This window comes from Pelodiscus sinensis, chromosome 15 (genome assembly GCF_052426305.1).
Source record: "Pelodiscus sinensis isolate ZL-2025 chromosome 15, ASM5242630v1, whole genome shotgun sequence".
NCBI classification, from domain to species: Eukaryota; Metazoa; Chordata; order Testudines; family Trionychidae; genus Pelodiscus; species Pelodiscus sinensis.
In genome coordinates this window covers 2,368,651-2,392,699 of record NC_143066.1, presented here as the reverse complement: position 1 = coordinate 2,392,699, position 24,049 = coordinate 2,368,651, and the positions used below count along the sequence as shown (strand labels likewise).

The 24,049-nt window shown below is 49.1% G+C and overlaps 1 protein-coding gene across 21 annotated transcripts in view; it reads left to right on the top strand.

Moving 5' to 3' along the window:
• MAPK8IP3 (mitogen-activated protein kinase 8 interacting protein 3) overlaps positions 1-24,049 on the top strand; it is a 126,876-nt gene that overhangs the window by 6,000 nt on the left and 96,827 nt on the right. For all 21 annotated transcript variants that reach the window (XM_089782175.1, XM_089782173.1, XM_089782170.1 and 18 more), the window contains exons 2-4: positions 7,121-7,241; positions 10,818-10,888; positions 11,356-11,447. In XM_089782175.1, coding sequence (XP_089638301.1) covers positions 7,121-7,241; positions 10,818-10,888; positions 11,356-11,447 — 284 coding nt within the window. The remainder of the gene's footprint in view (positions 1-7,120; positions 7,242-10,817; positions 10,889-11,355; positions 11,448-24,049) is intronic.

Here is a 24,049-nt window from a genome sequence, read left to right as displayed (position 1 = left end):
CCACCAAAAAATTCAGTTGCAGACTACACAAGTGAGGTGCAAATCAATCACCCCTCCAGAATCCCTCCAGGTGGCCCTAACTGAGACACCTCACTCTCCTGGCACTCCAGCCCTGTGGGGAGGATAGGCAAGACTGAGGTTCAAGGCCTTAGGCCAGATTAACTCTTCTGGGATTCCAGGATTAGTGGATTTTGTGATCCCGTCTATACTTTGAGGTGAGGCCAAAAATGAGGGATCCAGTGTGCAGGACAGAGCTGCCAGTGAGTAGAATAGGGATGGGGGTGCAGAATCTGGGTGGAAAGTAGGGTACAGGAGGAGCTGTCTGGCCAGGAGGGAGGGGGCAGCAGCAGGGTGCTGGTGGGGGTCTGGCCAGGGGAGGGGGTAGGAGCAGCTTGGCGGGTACCTGGGGGGTCTCCAGGGACAAGGATCTCTTGGGCAGGACCTGCACCAGTGCTGGAAGAATCGCAAGTGCTGCTCCTTTAAGAAATCCAGCTGCTCTGGATCCTGCACCACCATCTTAACTACCCTCCCCTCCCTCGCGCCTTCCCAGAGCACTGGGAAGGAAGGGACAATAAGAAAATGCATGCACTGTTGTTGGCAGGGAGGAGCGTGCACTTTGTTGTCTTCCCTGCCTGCCATGGGGGAGGGGGGGGAGAATTTCCCAAGGCTCCACACTGGATTTGGCTCTGGATCTGGCGTGGAACTGCAGGACTTCCTTTTCATGCCACAGGGAGCCAGAGTTAGCTCTGTTTTTGCGGGAGGCTGTAGCCTCAGCATGGGCTCCTTATTAAGTGTGAAGGGAGCAAGGAGGGTCTGGGAACACTGTCTCGTGATCGACTGGCAGTGCCCCTACAATCGACCAGTCGATCGTGATCGACTGGTTGGTGACCACAAAAGTAAGGTAGGGAACTCCAGCTAAGGTAGGCTACTCCAGCTAAGTGAATAGCATACCTGGAGTTGATGTATCTTAGTTGGATTTCCTGTGGCATCTCCACTGCTGGGGATGGACAAGAGAAACTCTCCTGTTAACTTCCCTTACTCCTCATGATCTTGTGGAGTACTGGAGTCAACAGGAGCATGATCAGTGGTTGATTTAGTGGATCTAGTAAGGACATGCTACACCGATCCTCGGGAGATTGATCTCTGCAGCCTCAATCTCCTGGTAAGTGAAGACCAGGCCTAAAACCCAACAGGAGCCTCTTGGGAGGAAAAGAATAGCTCACTTCCACACTTCCCTCCTGAGGTGTGTGATCCTGCCACTACAGTTCCAGGAATAGCTCCTCACCTTTCACAGGCTTATTTAAAAGCTCTTCAAGGGGCTGTGGAGCCTTTTGAAACAGCTCTCTCTGGGTATGTCTACACTACCCTCCTAGTTCGAACTAGGAGGGTAATGTAGGCATACCGCACTTGCAAATGAAGCCCGGGATTTGAATTTCCCGGGCTTCATTTCCATAAGCGGGGAGCCGCCATTTTTAAAACCCTGCTGATTCGAACCCCGTGTAGCGCGGCTACACGGGGCACGAACTAGGTAGTTCGAACTAGGCTTCCTAGTTCGAACTACCGTTACTCCTCATTTCACGAGGAGTAACGGTAGTTACCTAGTTCGAACTACCTAGTTCGTGCCCCGTGTAGCCGCGCTGCACGGGGTTCGAACCAGCGGGGTTTTAAAAATGGCGGCTCCCCGCTTATGCAAATGAAGCCCGGGAAATTCAAATCCCGGGCTTCATTTGCAAGTGCGGTATGCCTACATTACCCCGCTAGTTCGAACTAGCGCGGTAGTGTAGACATACCCTCTGAGCAGGGGAGAAGGAGCTGTAGGGAATGAAATTCATCCTGTTGCATCAGCCCCTTTTCTCCCGCACAACAAAATGATTGTGCCTTAACTCAGGATCATTGTAATTAGTTTTGACCATGTTGTGGATTAATAACCAAAAAGGATTGAAAATCACAGACCTAGAGTCTGATTTGGTAAGTTACCAAGAAGAATATTTAATACCTCTGGTTTTTTAATTCAAGGATGATGTATAGTGTAGTGGAATATTTAATGAGAATCATTCTTTTTGAATCTGGAATGATTGTAAAGGAGAACCTTTCTAACTTGTACATGTGACTGGGAAACTCCTTGTTAACTACTATATTGTATAGTCTAAAATAAGTGAATCAAAGCAATAGTCCTTTGTTTTGACAGTTTACTTTCAATTATTTTATGAATGTAACTGTTTTTATAAACAGATGTAGTGGTTGAAAAACTAGTCTGAATAACTTAAGGCTTCACTGGGATACTTTTAATAAATCTTTGTAAAATAGAGAGTTTCACTTTTGCTTGTGGATTAGGAAATTTATCCTATATGCTGTTTTAGGAAAGCTGTGCTCAGAAGGTGATTCTTGCTTTATAAAATATACATTGTTAGACTAGCTCCTGTTTTCCCTTATAATTTATGGCATCATTTTGAACCATTGAAGTTAAAGGGAGTTTTACTTTTGGCTTAATGGACATGGGAAGATTATGTTTAGTTCATATTAAGTCCCTGCAATCCAGTGGAATGTCAGTAGCTTAGCTGGTTTCCTGATAGAAAGAATAGGAAAAGCAATAATAGCATGATGCTCTTTTTCTGGATTAAAAACAAATTGCATATGATAACAATTCTGTCATCCTTATGCATGACTGAATGAAAATGATTTTTTTTTCCCAGAGAGAATAGTAACAAATAGATCAGTAGAAACCAGGCTTTTCTAGAAGAACAAAGCAAAACAGACTAGGGATGTTAAAAAGTAGATAATTGTATAACTGCTGAATATCTCTGTGGTTACATGGTTACACGCAGTGCTTTTTTTGTTTAAAAAAAAAAAAAAAGGTGCCGATACTCCAGGGGAAAAGTTGTTGAGCTCTGACTGGAGGTGCTGATACTGCGTCTGGAGGTACCGGTACTGGCAGTACCATCACAAAAAAAGCACTGGTTACATGCATCTGCAATGTGGGGCGGCAGCCGCCTCCCCAGGAGCCGGCTTTTAAGCTGTCTCCTGGTGAGTACTAGGGATGTTAGCAAATATTTATTTTTGTAAACATGTAGCTGCTGAATTTTTATCAGTCACATATTTACATGCAGGATGTATCTTAGTGATACTTAAAAGCCAGCTCCCTGCGATTACCGGCTCCCACCTGTCTCTTCCCTCCCCCCCGACTCTGATGCAGAGGCAGCAGTGTAGGATTGGGGTTGGCAGCTCCACGGGAGCCTGTACATCAGGGGTGAGCAAAAGGGCCTCTGCGGGCTGGATCCGGCCTGCGGAGGCCCTGCCCCTCCTCTGTCCCCAGGCCAATTAGGTCCTGGGGGTGGAGGAGCACGCAAAGCTTCTTCCCGTCCTGCCAGGAGCACACAGCACTTGGAAGCACCACGCGCTCCTCGCAAGGTGGGAGGAGACGTCATGCTCCTCCGCCCTCAAGCCCCGATTGGCCTGGGGGTGGGAGGAGCGCGAAGTGCACGGTACTTCAAAGTGCCGTATGCGGGGGCAAGGTGAAGGAAGCTTGGTGCAGCTCCTCAGGCCCTGATTGGCCTGGGGGCGGGGAGCGCACAAAGCCTCCTCCCACCCTGCGAGGAGCGCATGGCACTTTAAAGTGCCACGTGCTCCTCGCAGGTAGGGGATAGGACAGCCCAGAAGTATGACCCCGCCCCTTCCGGATTAGGTCCTGTCCTTTCTGGGGTGGCCCCTGGCCAAAAATGATTTCCCAACCCTGCTGTACATTCAGGGAGCCCACTTGAAACCCAGCTCCCTTCATGGGCTGGTTCCTGCCCCCGCCCCCACCCCACTGCTGCCTCTGTGGGCGGCAGCAAGCTAGATGCAGGTGGCTCCACAGGAGCGGCCATGTACAGAGAGCCAGTCCCGTCTGCTTCGCCCCACCATGCTGTCACAGGAGATATTATGTGACATTGTAGCCCTCCCTTGCTACCTCTGATAGAGGCATCCAAAGGGGGGCTGCATGTAATCGTGAGGATTAATCACTGAGCTCAGGCTTGTCGGTTAATTGTGTAAACAGCTATGTGCGAACCTCCTTAGTGCTACAGGCTCCCACCTGCAGCCCTACTCTTAGGAAGCTGGCTGCCGCTCCTGTGTTATGGCTCTGATACATATTAACTGTTAATGGTAATCACTAAGCCCAGGCTTATGAAGACAGAGAAAAAAGATGGGTACTTTTCATCTTGGAAAAGAGCAGACCTGGGGGGGAGGGAGGATATGATAGAGGCCTATAAAATCATGATGGGTGTGGAGAAAATGAATAAAGAAAAGTAATTTACTTGTTCCCCATAACATAAGAACTAGGGGTCCCCAAATGAAATTGATAGGTAACAGGTTACAAACAAAAGTATTTCTTCATGCAACGCATGGTCAACCCGTGGAATTCCTTGCCAGAGGATGTTGTGAAGGCCAGGACTTCAGGGTTCAGAAAAGAGCTAGATACATTTATGGAGGATAGGTCCATCCATGCTTATTAGTCAGGATGGTAGGAATGGTGTCCCTAGCTCTGTTTGTCAGAGGCTGGGATTGAGTGACAGGGAAAGGATCATTTGATGGTTATCTGTTCTGTTCATTCCCTCTGGGGCATCTGGTATGGGCCACTGTCGGAAGACAGGATATTGGGCTAGCTGCATCTTTGGTCTGACTCAGTATGGCCGTTCTTATGTTCTTAACCATTTAAACAGTTATACTTTTACATCCCTAAAACAAATCCCTCTCCCTTCCCTAATGAAGAGTTTGCAGTGAGTAAAACAATAAGGAGCCTGCAAAAGCACTTTTTGCGGAAAAGCATCCGTGCCAATCTAGACACACTTTTGCGCAAGAAAGCCCCGATCGCCATTTTCGCCATCAGGGCTTTTTTCGCAAAACAAATCTGAGCTGTCTACACTGGCCCTTTTGCGCAAAAGGACTTTGCCCGAACGGGAGCAGCACAGTATTTCCGCAAGAAGCACTGATTTCTTACATGATATGGTCAGTGTTCTTGCGAAAATTCAAGCGGTCAGTGTAGACAGCTGGCGAGTTTTTAAAAACTTGCCAGTCTAGACACAGCCTGTTGTTTTTTTGCTGAAACTGACTAACATAGCTTTCTCTCTGAAACTTTGCATGCAGTTTTTTTCTTTCTTGGTATAATGTGTAAATTGGGGTTGTTAAAAAAACTAATGACATTTCCATTCAAGATGTTAAAAAAAACGTTTTATTTTTGTATGAGAACACTTTCACACTCAGCCTCAAGAGATATTATGTGACATTATTTTGTAAATACTTGCTAAAAGCTAAACAGATCTTCCATTTGAAATGGGAAGTGAAAACTCCCCCATGCATGGTTCAGGGAACAGAAGCTTCAGGACATTAGGCAGTGCTGGCAATTTTTGTGATTTTTAGGGCTGAATTTACAATCTTTGGTGGTTTTCTTATGCTGTGTTTTTGAGCTCTGACCATTCTTGTGGTTGTGGAATCTCCATCATTGGAGATATGTAAGAGCAGGTTAAACGAACACCTGTCAGGGATGATCTGGATGGGGCTTGGTCCTGCCAGGAGTGCAGGGGACTCGACATAATGGCCTCTTGAGATTCCTTCTTGTTCTAGGATTCTGAGAGTCCATGGGAGCTGAGTAAACTCCTTTTCTCTCTGTTCTCTTTAAGAATTGCCTACCTAGCTTTTTCTCCTCCTGTCTGCAAGTTTGGACCTGTGTTCCTGTGATGGACTCCCCTCCCCGCCCCGCTTTATGAAATTGTTTTATGTATACAGATATGGATAACTCAAAGATGTTTTAGATAGGTTACATGAGATATTTTATCAATTTTAATGTTACAGTCTGCTGGATCTGTATTATCTTATTTTGGTATATGTATCATTCTTGTATGTAGAGTTAGAGATGGGGGTAGGAAATGTTTTATGGTTTTAAATGTGCAAATGAAAGCTGTCAAGGATATTTTCAGTGCTTGGACACCTCCACATCTGGGTGATCACCTGAAAACAGCCTCCTTTGTCCTTTAACTCTAAGCAGTGTTTGGTCTTAGGAAAACATGTGACTCGGGATGTTAGGTAGTATGTAATTGAATAGTCAAGTAACCTCATCAAATTTTAGCAGTTACACGACTGTTCGATAGTCTCCAGAGGTGGGGTTGCAGCCAGTGCATTCCCACTCCTAGGGAGCTCCCACCACACCGCCCTATCAGAGGCAGCAGCACTGGGTGGCTGCTAGGAGATGGTCTGTGAGGGGAGCCTTTTCCTAATAACTGGAGTTCTCTCCTCTGGAGAGGTATCCTGAGTGCAATAGGCTACCGCAGCATCATCTGGAAGGAGGGAGACAACTATGGGACCATTTCCCTCTGCTCCAGGTTGATGTTCTCCTTCCCTGAGCCTTTCATCCTCCTCAACAGCATAGAGGCTGTCTGACTGGAGGCGGGGTAGTTCTACTGTGTCCTGAAAGTCTCATCTATGTTCCTCTCTGCTTCCCTTAGCTCCTTTAGTTCAGCCACCCTGAACTCCAAAGTCCCTGCTTGGTCTCTGAGGGCCAGGAGCTCCTTGCACTGAATGCACACATGTGCCACCTGTCCATAGGGCAGGTAATCATCATATACTGTGTAGTCCCTGCTCTGTTGCTGGGCTTCTGCCTGCATCTTCTCTTTACTTCTAGAGCTAATTTCTTTCTTGATAGACTTTTTAAAAATTAAAATCAGGTCATTTTGATTTTAGTTTAGTCTAAAAAAGTATAAAGAATGTTAAGTGTGTCAAGCCCCCTTCAAACTCCTTATCTAAACTCTCTCGCAAAACTCCCCTATTAGTTGCTCCTGTTCACTAACTCCTCTCCGATTATTCAGCTCGGCATAAGGAGGCGCCAGCATTTTTTAAGTCTGTGGAGTTTCATCATCTTATGTCAGTGTTTCATTTAGACCCCTGTTTGTAGATTACTGCTCTCTCTGCAGCTGACATTCTGGTACGTGTCCTCTTTACTTGGTTGAAATACTGTAATCTGCAGTGTTGACACCTGATTGAAAACAAGTGTAAGTAACACTTTCCCATTTTCATTGGCAACAGAAAGGGAAACAGTGCACTGTGTTTGTTTCTCAAGTTGGTCTTCTGCTTTGTTTCTTTGTCCTGACAGAAGTTTATAGAGTTTGAAGATGCACTGGAACAGGAGAAGAAAGACCTGCAGATCCAAGTTGAGCATCTTGAATTTCAGACCCGGCAACTGGAACTGAAGTCCAAAAACTATGCAGACCAGAGTAAGTACAGTAACACAGCTGACATGCTTCTTGTGGCTGTGTTTGTAGTATACTTAGATTTCCAGAAAGTCTTTGACAAGGTCCCTCACCAAGGGCTCATAAAGTAAGTTGTCATGGGATAAGCGGGAAGGTTATTTTGTGGATTGATAACTGGTTAAAAGACAGGAAACAAAGGATAGGAATAAATGGTCAGTTTTCCAAGTGGAGAGAGGTAACTAGAGGGGTCCCCCGAGGATCTGTCCTGGGACCCATCCTATTCAACTTATTTATAAATGATCTAGAGAAAGTGGCAAACAGTGAGGTGGCAAAATTTGCAGATGATACCAAACTGCTCAAGATAGGTAAGACCAAAGCAGACTATGAAGAGCTTCAAAAAGATCTCACTAAACTAAGTGACTGGGCAACAAAATGGCAAATTAAATTTAATGTTGAAAAACATAAAGTAATGCACATTGGAAAATATAATCCCACCTATATATACAATATGATGGGGACTAATTTGTCTACAACTACTCAAGAGAGAGAGCTTGGAGTCATTGTGGATAGTTCTCTGAAAACATCCACTCAGTGTACAGCGGCAGTGAAAGAAGCAAATAGTAATTAAAAAAGGGATAGAGAATAAGACTTATTGCCTTTATATAAAACCAAAGTATGCCCACATCTTGAATACTGCGTACAGACGTGGTCTCATCTCAAAAAAGATATATTGGCAATGGAAAGGGTTCAGAAAAGGGTTCAGAAAATGATTAGGGGTTTGGAACAGGTCCTGTATGAATAGAGATTAAAAAGACTTGGACTTTCATCTTAGAAAAGAGGAGACTAAGGGGGAATATGATAGAGGTCTATAAAATCTTTCTCTGAAAGTGGGTGACAGGGGAGGGATCACGTGAGGATTACTTGTTGTGATCCTTCCCTCTGGGGCATGTGGTATTGGCCACTGTCAGCAGACAGGATACTGGGCTAGATGGACCTTTGGTCTAGCCCAGTATGGCCATTCTTACGTTCCATGGAAGCTAGCTTTTGCTTGGAAGTTTCTTTGTTTAATGCATTTTATTCAGAGTGCAGAAGTTCCAGCCATTCTCAACTCCAGTACCAATTTTTGAGAGGGCTAAAGGGAGAATTATGTTCAACGAATAAGTTGATAGTAGCTTTGTTTCTATTGCATTGACCATTGTAAGCATCTGTTATGGGGTGGGCAAAATATAACCCATGGTCTAGATCCAGCCAACCAAGCTTCTGGATCTGACCCATGGCCTAGCAGGAGCATCAGGCTGTTTTTTTTTTTTTATTATTTTTATTTTTTACCTGCCCCTGACTCCATATGCTGCTTACAGCAACTGACTGTGGGGGCCATGTGCATCTCTGAGCTCTTCTGTGACCTGAGGGAGGAAGAGGCTGTCCTGGGCACCAGCACAGTCTTGCAGCTGTCATGGCTCCTGTAGCCAGCCGCTCTGAGCAGTGTAGGGGGCATGGGAGGCAGGAGCCTGCTTGCGGGACATATTGGGCTACTGTCCATGAGCCTCCTAGGTAAGCATCTCATGGCCGGAGTCTTTATCGGGCACCACAGCCTCTCCCTCCCCCCAGCTCCCTGCACTCGTAACTCAAACCCTCTGCACCCTAACCTGCACCCATACCAGTTCCCAGACCCTGAACCCCAATCCCAGGTCACAACCCAAATCCCTGCACCCTACCCCAGGTCACAACCCCCTCCCAACTCCCTTCTGCACCCCTCCTCCAGGTCGGTATTTTCTCCTGCACCTATATCCCCTTCCAGACCCTGAACCCCAATGCCTTTTCTCATGCACGAAGGATCCCACTTCATTTGTTTTTGTACTGCTTTCCTTCTTGTGTTCAGTGGTGGTGGGCTGGACAAGTCATTCTCCAGAATTTAGCACTAGTGTCCATCATAACTGCTCCTCAGGTAGTCAGAGGAGTCATTACCAAGGGGTGTGATCCTTTCCAGGGGGGTTGAGGATGCTGCCTTCAGAACCTTTGTATCCTCTAGCACAGTGATCTCCAACCTTCTTACATTCAAAAAGTGATTTTATGTTTAAGTGCAATCCAGATTTTATGTTTAAGTGCACTGCAGTGGGCATTTCAAAGAGGCAGCACCGCCCTAATGACTAATCTAATAGTCAATGCAAAAATGCATTGACTATTCAGTTAGTCAATTCCATGCTATTTAACATCCTTAGTTCAAGATGCAGGCTCTGGGAGGGAGTTTGCGTGCAGGGGTGGCTTAGGGCTGGGTCAGAGGCTTCGGGTATAGGAAGGGGTTCAGGACTGTGACAGGGTTTCAGGATGTGGAATCTGGCTGGGCACCATTTAGCTCCTGGTTAGTGATGCAGTGTGGCGAAGTCAAGATCATGCCCACCATGGCCCTGTGCCATTCCCAAAAGCAGACAAGTCCAGCAGCAGCTCCTGGGGAGGAAGGGCAGGTGGCTCCATGTGCCCTCCCCCCACCCTCTGTCGGCAGGCACCATCTTTGCATCTCCCATTGGCTGCAGTTTCCAATTCCTGGCCAATGGGAGCGGCAGTGGCAGTGCTTGCAGGAAAGGGTAGTGTGTGGAGATCTCCTACATTGTATCCCCCAGAGGATGCAGAAACATGCTGGCCACTTACAGGAGCGATTCAGGGCCAGGGCAGGAGGGACCCTGCCTTAGTCCCGCTGCGCTGCTGGACCGATAATGGCCCATCTCCTAGTTTGGCTCTAAGAGCCTCCAGGAGATAAAGCCAAATTCCAGGAGACTCTGTGCTGACATTCCCTTTTTTTTTTTTCCATCCATATACAGAATGTATTTTGTTATGTATCTTGTTATTGAGGTAATGGGCAGATGTGCTCCACCAGTAAAAAATCAAAAACCTAGATAAACATTAAAAAAAAAATTTACCAGCCTTGACAGGTTAGGCATTTTAGAACTCACTACTCAAAATACTAAATTTAAGCACAAGAGAGAAATAAAAATTATGAAATGTACAGACCAGTAAAAAAAAACCCCTAAAATAAAACGCGTTGAAAGAAGTAAAAGTAGTAACAATAGTACAAGTATGTATTGTTTTGGGAGGTGAATGTAAAGACATAAGGTGTCTATATGTGAGAGTGAGTGATGGAAAGAGATACTGTGTGTGGGGGAGAGACAGAGATTCACATTGCCCGTTTAAATATGCTGAGCATGTTCAGACATAAGAGCAGCTACTAGCAGATCCAATCTGCTGGCTGGTGACCACTGCTCTAGAAGCTTTTATACATATATACATAGCTAATGCTTATCGTTGGCTTGGCCTTTGTAATGGCTGATATGTGTACAGATAGGTCATTGGACTGGATCTTAGCAGAACCACCTCTAAAATTAGTATTGTGTCACTTTGTAGTCCACACCAAGGGCATTCTGATACCTGTGAAATGAGTATGAGAGTTGGGCTGTGTGCCACATGTGCACTACTGTATTTCTCATTTTTAACAGGAATTAACTTATTTTTAACTATTTTCTATAACACATTGCCTTGAGAATTATCTGATGTTTCTCTTGGGGTCCAACAAATGGTCTCCAGTGAGTGGAATACTTTCTTTTATAGTTTCACGGCTAGAGGAACGTGAATCAGAAATGAAGAAAGAATACAATGCCCTGCACCAACGGCATACAGAGGTAGGTTACCATCTCTGAGTAAATATTCTTTCTCTCTGTAGGTCTACAAACATATTTTAGAAAAGACTATATTTGATTCAAAACAAGAGGTGTCTGTAGTTGCTAAGGACCCCCTCCCCTCCCCGTTTGAGATGAAATGCTCTGTTATCCCATTTATTCTATAGCTCAAGAGGTCAGCACTGCGGTCTAGTTTCCAAGAAGCTTTTTTTCATTGTTTTTTCTGCATGTTTTTCACAGACCTTCTATCATTGTACTGGGTTTGAGGTTTGGTATCTATTTGGACCCAGATGCTTTCATATTAGACTCAGACTTATTGTTCATTCACTTGTGTCATCAGCTTTAAAGAATAGCAGATTTATGCAAAAAAGAAAGGGAGAGAAATGGATGCTGGAGGACGATCAAACAGAAGAGGAACCTGTGTCTCCTTTTCACTTCTGTTTGGCTCATGGGTTTTTCCCTCTTCACAGATGATCCAGACCTACGTGGAACACATTGAGCGGTCCAAGATGCAGCAGGTTGGGGGAAATAGTCAAACTGAGGGCGGTCTACCTGGGAGGAGGTAGGGCCATATTCTTACATTGCAATATATGCCATTTAGGGATTGAGTGCATGTGTGTGAGAGAGCAACCAAGTTTTCCTGCCCTGCTGGATCACTGGGAATGGACTGTAGTTGAACTTTGCTATTTTGTTCTAGACAAGTCTAAGTTCATGTACATATTCTATTTATTGCAATCCTACCTCTTCTGTGGCCTTTGGAATATTACTCTATCGTATGTAGATGACAAGTGCAGAATCAGCACTAAAAAGAGGCATGGAGGACATCAGAAACATGGCAAAGGAAATGTGCCTTCCTAGTTCAGGAGTACATTGTCACAATCAGATTTTTTTTTTTTTTAAGAAACAAAGGAAAAGAGATTTCTGCAAAAAGAGCACCCTGTGTGGACATTTTTTTTTCTGCCCAAGGTTTTGATAAACCCAAGATAGTGAGTTCTTTTTGTTCATCTTCCCATTGCCAAAGTAGTGAATTTCAGAAGCCAGCAGCGTGGAATCATTGGTCCTTTTTCTCCTCTCGCACTAGTTTTACAGTAGTATAATTATATTGACTTTAATGCAGTAACTCATGATTTTCATCAGTTAGAGGATTCATTCCAGTTAGAATCCTCAAATGGATTCTCTGTACTGATCTTACACTCCGGTAATTGCCTTCTGTGGAGGCATGAAGAAAGTGAGTCTGTAAAGAATATGATTTAGTGAAGTAATAGGCTACCCAGTACTGCTTGAGGGACATAACCCAAGTTCACTCAAGTTGATCACAAACTGTCTAAAAACTGAGTCAAGAGAAAAGTGTTTTCTGTGACTTTACAGTAGTGTCAGAAATAATTTTGTATTAATCATTACATGCTGACACGTTGGCATTGTAAAGATATTCCTTGAAGAGTGTTTAACCTGAATGATAGACACAGATAAAACAAGATACACTGGGAGACTCAGAAGGAGTTGCTTGCTGAGTAAGCATCACCTATAAGAAGGCTTTTGATATGGGTTAATGTTTGTGAGCCTCAGGGAAGAAGTCTTTAGGGGAGGGATTTGAGTGAGAGGCAAGAGTGAGAACCAAACACATTGGGGCTGGTAGAATGGACTGTGCATAGAGAGAGACATGGAGATTTTGGAAGCGAGAGAAGGAAACTACAGAGGGAGCAAAGCTGGCATTGTTGGTAAAACAAAGAGGGTGAGTTGAATAAGAAATAATGAACAAGCAGGAGTTAATGAGAGAATTTTAATAGTGGACTAATGTAGTCTGATAGGGATGATAGAGGAAAATGTGGAGACTGGGAGAATATTCTGGAATTATGGATTGGCGGCCTTTTTGGAAACTTTAGAATAGGGATGTTAAATTTAATCAACTAATTGACTAGTTGATGGATTTTCCATCCACTAGTCTGTTTAGTCAATAAGCAGGGGTACTGCAGTGGGGCTCTTAATACATTTAAAAGGCTAAAGTGCAGCTGGGGAAGGGAATCCAGCGCAAACCAGGAATCAGCTGTCCCGGCTCGTGCTGCCTCCCTCTACCCCGCTCTGTGCTTCTGATTTTTAAATCTATTAAGAGCCAGCCAGTCTCTTAACACATTTAAAAAGCAGAGGTGCAGCATCTAGGACTGGATGCAAGCTGGCAATCATCTGATTCCTGACTCGTGCCTGGTCCCGCTAATCTCTGCTCCCTGTGGAGATGATGCTGGGGGGAACCAGCTTTTCAGCTGGCTTGCCCCACCATTGGCTCCTGTTTCTCCACCCCCCACCCTGCTACCTCTGCTAGTGACTAGTCAAGGGACTAGTTGACAATCTGATAAGCTTTTGCTTATTGGATAGTTGACTAGTTGCTTACCTCCCTATTTTAGAGTAGGAGTGGGGAACCTCTGGATCATGGCTTGCCTTGATCCAGCCTGTGAGGTTCGGGCTTGCCCCCTTTCCTTCCAGCAGCGCAAGCTGGTGTTGGCGCTCCACCTACATGGAGTGCTATGGCTGGAGTGTTAGCACTGGCTCCCCACTACGTGGGGTCCGGGGGGGGGGGGTGTGGAGAGCCTGGTCAAGGCAAGCTGGCTCTGCATTTGGTCTACAGGCTCACCCAGCAGGGGAAGGAAGTGGTTCTGTGAGCTGTAGGGAAGCACTCCCTATAGGCACTCCCCATCACTTCCATTGGCCAGGAATCCTAGCCAGTGGGAGTTTTGCAGGAAGTAAGAGAGCTGCATGGAGATACTTGTGCCCCCCAGGAGCTGTGCCAAGTAGGTGCCTCAGTCTCCTGCGTCCTTCCGCCCAGACCTTCTATTGCAGGGGTGGGGAATAATTTTTGAAGGGAGGCCACTTCACAAATTTCAGAAGTGTCCACAGGCTGACTCGGATGAGGCGGGACCTCGGGCGGAAGGGGTGGTCCATGTGCTGTAAAAAGACGCCAATATGGTTTTTACACAACAAGGTAATTACATTTTAATAATAATAAACTGCATACAACATTATCTAAAGCTTATCCTAGAAGGCAACACTTGTAACATTTTTCTTAACACACATTTTGAGAACACTTGTAACATTTGTAATAACACCACCACCACTAACACCAAACTTTTAGTTATATCAGTGGTGCTAGGCAAGGCGTGGGGAAGACGTGAGCCCTTTAAATAGAAGCAGTTTGAAGGGCTCACGTCCCTCTCCTGCTCCAGGCAAAGAGCTAGGGGGAGGGGCCCAATCTGGCCTGCTGAAAGGCTTTTGCCCACCCCCGCTCTACTGCTACTCTGTGTCTTTCAGCCTAACTCCCTCCCAGATCATGTCGTCCCCCCCAGCTCACTGCTACCCCGTACATCCCACCCCGACCCCACCCCTTCAAGCAGTTCTTTCTCGGACCCTGCACCTCTACCCCTAGCTTACTCTAGCACCCTCCCTCCTGCCCAGATCTTGCAATCCCACCCCCAGCCTGCTTCTGCACCCTAGCTTTCATACTGAACCCCTCATTTTTGGCTCCACAAAATTCTCTAGCCCTAGACTTCCAGAAAAGTGAATCCAGTCCTGGGGGTAAGTCCTGAGCCTTAGCACCCACTCCCACTCTCCGTGAGGCTAGAGTTCAAGGGGAGAGCCTGTTTCCCAGTTGGGGACACCTCTGTGAGGGCTTCCCCCCACCTTCTCACTGGTTTGGGGGGCCAGGTCAGTGAGGGTTGTGTGTGGTTGGTTTTTTTTAAACTTTGCTTCTCATGTATATGGCCCATGACTTTTTTTTTCTTCTTTTTCCTGTGGGTCAATGACCCCTGATCCAAAGAAAGTTTTAGAGCCTTATTGATGTATGGGCACAGTAAGTAGCAGTGAGTCTGTGACCCTTGGTTGACAGAATTAGGCTTGTGCTACTGTGCTAAAAATAGCAGTATAGACCAGTGTTAAACTTTTTAAGACCGAGGAACACCAAACAATAATTTTTTTTTATGGGGAACACCAATGATTTTTTTGTTGAGCCCCCCCCCCCCCCCCCCCCTCCCTCCCCTCCAAAAAAAGCTTGCCCCTTAAAGGGCAGCCATTTGAACTCTGTTCTCTCCATGTATGGTGACTATATTTATTGAACCAAAAATAGGGACACATTAGCCACATCCCCTGACCTCTGTTAACCATGCCGCTGACTCTCGGGATCAAGATGGACACATGACCAGAAGTAAAAGGTGTTGTGTGACCCCCCGCTAAGAGCTTTTCCCACCATCCTCTTCCTAATAGGGATGAGTTTGGCTCCCACCGAACCCCCCTCATGCAACTATCCTGCAATTGCATTAACCCAATTTGTATCACATTAACTTGTGGGGGAGGTGAGTGGGGAATGGGAGGCTGGGGGAAGTGTTCCCTCTAAGATTTTCCTCCCACGAGCAGGATGAATTTTGTATTGTGCACTAGTATTGAGTTCATGTGGCTTATTTGGATGTGCCACTGTGGCACCCAAGAGCGACAAGGAGTCCTGTGGCACCTTATAGACTAACAGATGTATTGGAGCATAAGCTTTCGTGGGCAAAGACCCACTTCGTCAGATACAATACATCTGTTCCTCTATAAGGTGCCACAGGATTCCTTGTCGCTTTTGCAGATCCAGACTAACACGGCCACCCCTCTGATATGTGGCACCCAAGTTATTAATAAATATCTTATAAATCTCTACCTTTTCCCTTTGCTGCCCTGTCTCCTCTCCTTATTCAATCAGGTCCCCTGGTGCCTGCTGCCCCCCAACTGCTCAGCCACCTCTGCTGTCCTGACTCCTACCCTTCTCACTGCCCTCAGCCCTTGTGAGACCTGCCCCCCTGCACCAGTAGCCCCACTCTTCTCTCCCCCTGTGCCCACTCCTCCAGTAGCCCCACTCAGATCATGTGAGCTACCCCTCCTCATCCCCTCTTCTAACACCTACCTCTGCACACCTGCCCTGCCTCTCTCCTCTGGTGCTGGTCCCTCCCCTGCACGTGTCTGCCCTTCTGCTTCACCCCCAGAATCCCCTGGCACCTGCACCTTCCCTTACCCCTGCACCCTCTTGGTGCCTCCTCCTTCCCTCACTGCCCCTGCCCCCCTTGCCCTCTTTCTCCCTGATGCCCACCCTCTCACCACCCTCTGCCCCCATTCCCCTCATGCCCCTCTGTGCCCTCACTCATGACTTGCTCCATCCCCTCCTTCCTCATGCCCACCCTTCCTTTCAACCCTTCTCCCAGCACCTCCCCCTCCCCTTCCTCCCTGTTGCCCCCAATGCCCGTCTCCTCACCACTCCCAGCATCACTCTGTTCCCTCCACGTTCCCACCCCCACTGACACCTCCCTCCTCCTGCCCTTTTCCTCGTTGTCTCCACTTGGCCCCCTGGCATTTGTTTTTCCTCCACCCTGTCCCTTGGTGTCTTCTCCTGTTCTGCCCTCCTCCCCTCAGCACAAGCCCCTTCCTCTCCCATCCCCCTCCCCCACCTTTTGCCTTCCAGTTTGCAGGGCTGGAGTCTGTGGTCGGGCCCCAGAAATCCCTGCAGCCCTGGCCCCAGCTGCTTGCAGGGCAGGACCGCTTGCCAGGCCTGGAGCTGGGCCTCCCGTGGTGCTAATTTTAGTGCAGTCCAGTCCCTGCACTAGCTTTGGCTCCCATTAGGAGGAGCGTGGCGGGGGGGAGGGGAGAAACTCGCCACCCCACCAGACCCAGCTTGTGGAGTGTGGCAGAGTGAGTGGGTCCGTGCACTGCCATGCCGCCCGCAGGGTGGGAAGGGGTGGAGGGATAAAGGGCCGTGCACAGAGTGCACCGGCAGCGCCTGAATGTACCCCGCTCTGCAGCAGTCCAGCCGGGCTCTCAAAAAAGATATACTGGCATTAGAAAAGGTTCAGAGAAGGGCAACTGAAATGATTAGGGGTTTGGAACGGGTCCCATATGAGGAGAGATTAAAGAGACTGGGACTTTTCAGCTAGAGGAGACTGAGGGGGGATATGATAGAGGTATATAAAAGCATGAGTGGTGTGGAGAAAGTGAATAAGGAAAAGTTATTTACTTGTTCCCATAATATAAGAACTAGGGGCCACCAAATGAAACTAGTGGGCAGCAGGTTTAAAACAAATAAAAGGAAGTTCTTCTTCACACAGCGCATAGTCTATCTGTGGAACTCCTTGCCTGAGGAGGTTGTGAAGGCTAGGACTATAACAGGGTTTAAAAGAGAACTAGATAAATTCATGGAGGTTAAGTCCATTAATGACTATTAGCCAGGATGGGTAAGGAACGGTGTCCCCAGCCTCTGTCTGTCAGAGGGTGGAGATGGATGGCAGGAGAGAGATCGCTTGATCATTACGTATTCAGTTCACTCCCTCTGGGGCACCTGGCATTGGCCACTGTTGGCAGACAGGACACTGGGCTGGGTGGACCTTTGGTCTGATCTAGTATGGGCATTCTTATGTTATGCTAGGTGTCTTTAAATCTGCGACTGTCCTGGAAAAAAGGGACATATGGTCACCATATCTCTGCGGCACACCTCTGACTGCCTTGTGCCTCAGAACACAGTTTAAGAAACGCTGGTATAGACGATCAGAGGCATTGGCCATGTAAGTCTGTATCCAAAAAACCAGGAAATTCTGTGACACCCTACAGACGAATAGGTTTATTTGGGCATAAGCTTTTGTGGGCAAAAATCCCTTTGTCAGATGGATCCTCTTCATTATTTCTGTATAGACGTTGCAGCTCACTTTGACTTCAGTGCCCAAAGTCTAGTCTGAGCTGCAATGTCTGCATGGCTATTTTTAGCACACTAGTGGAAGCCCGTTGACCTGGACTTGGTGGCTTGCTGCTGTAGGCTGTGCCACATTGCTACTCGGTTAGAAATGCCTGACACAGACTGATGAGCATTGTGCTACGCTGGCGCTCCCAGCATAAGGGATTGAAATACCCTCAGTCTGCTAATGGCTCCCTTTACTGGACTCTGAACTAATCTAAAATGGGAGGGGTTCAGCCTAAGTGGTGAGTGCATGTTGTAAATCAGTGAGACTCTGAAGGAGGCCTGATGTGGAGAGCAGCTGAGAGCAGCTCAGGGCGTTTGTTGACAAGCTCTGTAAACCCGCTCCTCTGAAGCTTTGACATGCCTTTTGTATCTTAAGTTGTTTTCTTCCCAAACTGCATGGCCCACATGGAAGGTTTCAAGGCTGCGAGGGCAAGTGCTGTGTGGCACTTAGCACTTGCCTCCAATTCTACACTGATGGCATGACAGTATGTGCTAGGCTTTGATATGCATTAACATGGATTTGTTGGCAGTACAGTACCATTACAGTGCACAGTATATACAGCGCAGCCTCAGTGCAGAAAGGAAGTGAGGATGCTGAAAGAAAATGGGCTCATTAACAAGAAAAAATGGACTTGAAACTCTTCCTGGGCTGTATGCCTCTGCAGAGACACCTTTGCACAAAGCTCTGTACCACTCCAGAAGGGAGGGGGGAGAGGGGTGCTGGACAAACCCTTTTCAATCTTACTGTAATTTCCTTCCTGCCTGGAAGAGGAGGAATGTGCTACAGGAAGCAGAATTTCCATGCTGACAAGCTTATAACTTTCTGATATTTATATTTCCTGGGTTTGGAGTTGGTGGAGTTCTGAGTCTGAGTGCAACCGTGGTGCAACATGGTCTGAGGTGTGACATGACTTCCATCTTCCATCCTATTTAGTTCCTATGAAGGGCAACTCAGCCCAAATGACTTTTTAGTTTCTAGAGCAGTGGTGACCAACAGGTCAATTGTGGCACCCCTAGAAGTCGATTGCCACGGCCAGCTGGTCGAGTGGCTGATTGTCTTTGATCCAGCCCAGCTGGAGTATGGCACAGCCCCAGCCTCGCAGCCAGCTGGGCTGGAGTAAAGAGGGGCAGCTGCCCGGCCAGCTGGCGGCAGGTTCAATCTGCTGAGGCTGTGCTGTGCTCCAGCTGGGCTCCATCAAAGAGGGGCAGCCAGCTTGCGGCAGCTTTCAGCCCGCCAAGGCTTCGCTGTGCTCCACCTGGGCTGAAGTAAAGAGAGACAACTGCCTGGTCAGATGGCTGTGGGTTCAATCTGCTGAGGCTGTACCATGCTCTAGCTGGGCTGGAGCAAAGAGGAGCAGCTGCGGGGTGGGGAGAGGCTTCACAGAGCCAGGTCTGGGCAGCTGGCACACTTGGTGTGCTGGGGACCAGACTGTGCCACACTGTTCCCTATGGTCTGTGTGCGAGCCCCTTCCCCAGTGCCCTTCTGGGCCTGGCCTGGCTGGAGCCAGCCCTGGACTCTGCCTTCCCCAGCTCTGGCGCCACTGCAAAGGGCTGGGCAGGGCAGGGAAGAGACTATCTCCTTCCCCTCATCCCAGCGCTACTCCTGGGAGGCTGCAAGTCCCAGTGCTGCTGCCCTGCCAGTGAGTGTGCTGGAGGCAGAGGAGGGGGCGAAGGAGGGTGCAGGGGTAGGATGGGAGCGGGCAGGGGTTGCACTGAGCAGCATGGGGCAATGCAGAGGATCAGTCTAGAGGGGGGAATCATGGGGCTGAGGGGAGGGAGGCTGGAGCAGAGGTAAGATGTGAGGAGGGGATACTCCCTCCCGTACTCCCACCCCACATTCTCTCCTGCTGCCAAACTCTCTTCCAGACCCTGCTCTCCTCACCCTGTCATGCACCCCACCTCCGACCCAGATCCTGCATCCCTATCCCACTCTCTGGCTGTCCTGTCCTGCACATTGAACCCTTCATTTTTGTTCCCACCCCAGAGCCTAAGGGGGTCCACAAAATTCACGAACTCTGGAACCCCAGAAAAGTAAATCTGGCCTATGGGTTCCCCTTAACCTCAGTCCTCCGTGTCCCTTCTGGCACTCCAGCCCCCACAGGATGAGGAGAAGAGTGGTGTCTCATTCAGAGGCCACATCAGTGAGGGTTGGGGGTTTTGGGAGGATTTTAGTTCTCACTTGTGGTCCCCAACTGATTTTTTTTCTGTGGGTCATTGGCCCCCGACCCAAAAAAGGTTCCCCACACCTACCATAAATAAAGAAAACTTTGAAACCTTTTGTGTTGGACTGTAAGTCGGCTGCTTGGGTCCGGGTCCGGGTCCTTGACCTATGCTCAGGCCTGGAACTAAATGTCCAGTGGTTCCCTTCAAACCCGGGCCCTGAGTACAGGGCGGGCCAGTAAATAAAGACAAATAACAGTCCCCCCCATTTGTAAGGCCCGGCAGCAACCCAAGCGCAGTTCCACAGTCAGTAAGGCCCAGGCCCTGGTTCAGGGTAGGCCAAGTAAACATACACCATTTCACTGGCCGGGAGGGGAGGGGAGGGGAGCAGATTGCTACCCGATATGTAGGGCAGCAGCGGGGACGCGGGCCCTCCCTACTCCACCATGTCCCAGCCCAGGGGCCGAACGGGGGCAGCCTTGGCTGCCAATGGGGTCAACGGGGATCCAGTCTGTAACACACTCAAGTGTTATAAGATCAGCCTGATAGTCATTGGCTTCCCCTGGGCCACTGCCTAACTTCCCCCCCGGCATCTTCCTGGCGCCACACTGGCTGCTGGTTCTTGGGGTCATCATAGTCTGACCCTTCAGGTAGGGTAAAGGAGGTCTCCTCTTCGGAGCAGGGGCCCAGCCGTCTGGGCCAGTCCTCAACCTTTCCAAGGTCCTCCTGGCTTGGGAGCTCAGGGTAGGCTTCTGCTTCCTCTGCTGGCTGGGCCTTTACTGAGCTCCTGGGCTGGGCTGGGCTTTTATCCTACCTGCCCTGCTCCTTGGCTTCCAGGGAGTTTAAGGGGAAGGCCACGTCTCGGCCCACCCGGCCTCAGAGAGGGGTTCTGCCCCCTCAGTGAGTGGCCACACCTGTTCACTACATAGACATATTTTACTTTATTTAAAATGAAGTTTGATCAACTAACATGAGAGAATTAAAATGCTTAATGTGTTTAATGTAAATTAAACTGTTCTCCCCAGCTTCAGCACTAGCAAAATGGCTCTGGTGTAATTATGTAATTAACAGTGAGTTTCCATTGGTAATGGGTAGTCTGCGGAAAGGTTTGGAGAGGGCGTGGCCTCAAGAAAGGGATGGGGCCTTGGGGAAGGGATGATGTTGATCCTGGCTTCCCCTGACATTTAAAAAGTGATCTTGGGTATAAAAAGACCACTGGATACCACTGCTCTGTGTGGAAGGGGCAATGAGATCAGCCTTAGAATTTTCCCCTCTCCTTCAGCCTTTCAGCTCTTGAGACACTGACTTTACAGCATGAACACATTTTCTTCCACAGATTTTCTCCATGTTGTAGTGCATTTCTCACTAATCTCTTCCAGACCATAGGGAATTCAGATGAATGGTTTCTGAAGCGGTTTCTGAAGCAGTTTCTCTTGGGTTTTGGACTGAAGTTCCAAGGATTCAAGGTCTAAAGCAGAGGTTCTCAAACTTTGTGACACTGCGACCCCTCTCTAAGTTCCTCTAACACCCCCCCCCCCCCGGGAGATCGGGACCCACAGTTTGAGAAATGCGGGTCTAAAGAATTGATCTTTCAAACATATTTCAATCTTGTATGGCTATGACCTTCCAATATGAAACATTTATACTTGAAACAGTCAGTACCAGTTTCCCACTCTATCTTGAGGCAGAACAAATTATATGGATTCTGATTAGGTGAGGTCGCCGGAGAGGCGTGGCCACAAAGTGCACCCTAAGGAGGGGCACTCAGCCTTGACGGTGCCGAGGAGGCGGAGCCCAGACTAGTCTCGGAGTCCAGGTAAGGAAGATGGATGGGGGACACATGGCGTCCCTCCACCCCGGACACTTTAGTCGTTCTTCGAGTGGTTGCTCATGTCTATTCGAAGTAGGTGTGCGCACCACGTGCACCGTGTTTTCTGGAGCGTTTTCCCTAGCGGTACCCGTAGCGCCGGCAGGGCGCCCCCTGGAGTGGCGCCGGCAGGGCAGGGCATAAATACCCCTGCCGGCGCTGCCCCACCTCAGTTCCTTCTTACCGCCGTGACGGTCGTTGGAGCGTCTCTATCTCTCTTAGTCAGTCAGTTAGTTAATGGTTCCCGTTCTTCTACCTTGATTGTAAATAGTTCTCTTAGATAGTTAGGTTCTTTGTTTTCTCTCCCCCCTCGGGGATGAGGAATGCCAGGGCCGCAGGGCTTTAAGGCGTGCGCTGCCTGCGGGAAGTTTATGCCCAGAGGCGACCCACACGACAGTTGTCTGAAGTGTCTGGGTGAGGGCCATCTCGCAGTCGCCTGTAAGATCTGCAAGTCTTTTAAGCCGTGCACGAAGAGGGAGAGGGTTTCCCGCCTAAAACTTCTCATGGAGACGGCGTTACAGCCGGTGCCGTCGGAGCATCCTTATGGTGTGCAGCACACCGGCATCTACACGCTATGTTCCTCCTCGGCACTGTGCGTCTGCGTCGAGATCCTGGCACCAGTCTCACTCTCCGGCGTCCAAGAGGGTGAAGAAGTCCCGCGGAAGATCCCCTTCAAAAAAGACCATGTCAGACGGGTACCGCGATGCCAGCTCACCGGTGCGCACATCGGCTGCGGTGTGCCACAATCGGCAAGAAGGTCTTGATAGTCCAGGGCACCTGCCTTCTCACCGCCCATCCACGCCGGACACATTCGAAGCGGCGCAGGACCTTATTAGCCTCACTACACGCCCCCCCCCCGGTCATCAGTTGAGGCGGAAGGGTTGAGGTTGCCCTTGCCAGAGGCTGAGTTGGCTATGGCTTCGCTTCCGCATTACCCTGGCCGGCATGCTCGGGTGCCCTATGCGTCGGGACCGTCCCATGTGGGACCAGTACCAACTGCCACGACAGTGACACAACTTCGACACCGGGTCGCCTGTCTCGCTCAACTTCGGGCCGTGCCCGACCCTCAGTGGCGCTGGTCTCTCTCCCAGCCCCTCGTTTGGCGGCACCGGTACCGTACTCTCTCAGCCATGTGGCGTCCACGGTGGCACCGTTGCCTTTCACGGCACATAGCCTCCTGGAACCCTCGTCCGTCTCCGCACCGTCGCAAGCACCGGCACCGACCACGTGGACCTTGCCGGTGCCCCAGTCGACAGTTGCATCAGGACACTTGGCACCGAGCCTAAGTGGTTCAGCGGCTCCCCCAATGCCGTGTACGGTACCGGGCCTAGGTCCCCTGGTACCGTGCGCACCAGCAAAAACTCTTCCGGCACTGGGCCTGGGCACCCTGGTGCCGCAACTTCCGGCGTCGACTCTCCTGGCGCCGCCTAGGCACCCTGGTGCCGCAACCGACGGCAGGTCTCCCGGCACCGGGCATGGGTCCCCAGGTGCCACAACACGTCCGCCCCCGCTGTATCCATGCTGGCAAGCTGGAGTCCATGGCCAGGTTTGCCCCACACTCTTCGTCAGCTCTGCCCTGGCCGGACTCCGACTACTCATCAGATTCGGGCGCCACTTCCATCCGTTCAGGGTCCTCGGGAGCATCCTCGACCCATAGATCCTGTTCTCGACATCAGCGGGACCATTCGCTGACGCAGCAAACCTGGCCTCTGCATCCGCAGTGGCCTTTTTGGACGCCTTGGGCTTATCAATGGCAGGGACCAGTGCCTCCTTCTCTGGTGTCGGAGGCTTCGGGTCGCTGATCGCAGCCCTTGGCGTCGCTGTCTCAACCTCCCCCATCCCCGCATGGGGCACCGCAGCCCGACCTGGCGGCAGAGGCCCTGGTGCCAGAGCCGGGCCCACAGCCAGTGCAGTATGCTCCACCGGCACCGCAGTCGGCACCGATGCAGGAGTCATCCTCGTCGTCGTCTCCTGATGAGGCCCTGGCAGACCCGGCACCGAGTCTGCCTACTATGGATGCCCGTACGCATCAAGAGTTGCTTCGTCGCCTTGCATCCAATCCGGTGGAACCTGTCGTAGAGGATACAGATGTGCCGAAAGTGTCCGTCTGCTTTGTACATTGGACAAACGTCTCAGACACTTCACCAAAGGATCAATGCCCACAAAACAGATATTAGACAGGATCACAAAGAAAAAACAGTTTCTTGCCATTTTAACCAGAAAGGACACTCTCTCAATGACTTAACCACCTGCATTCTGCTTCAGAAGCCTTTTAAATCTGCACTTGAAAGGGAATCCTCTGAACTGGCATTCATGCTAAAATTCGACACTCTACACGGGGGGGGGGGGGGGGGGGGAGGGCTCAACAAAGAAACAAAGACTCTGGCTATCTTAC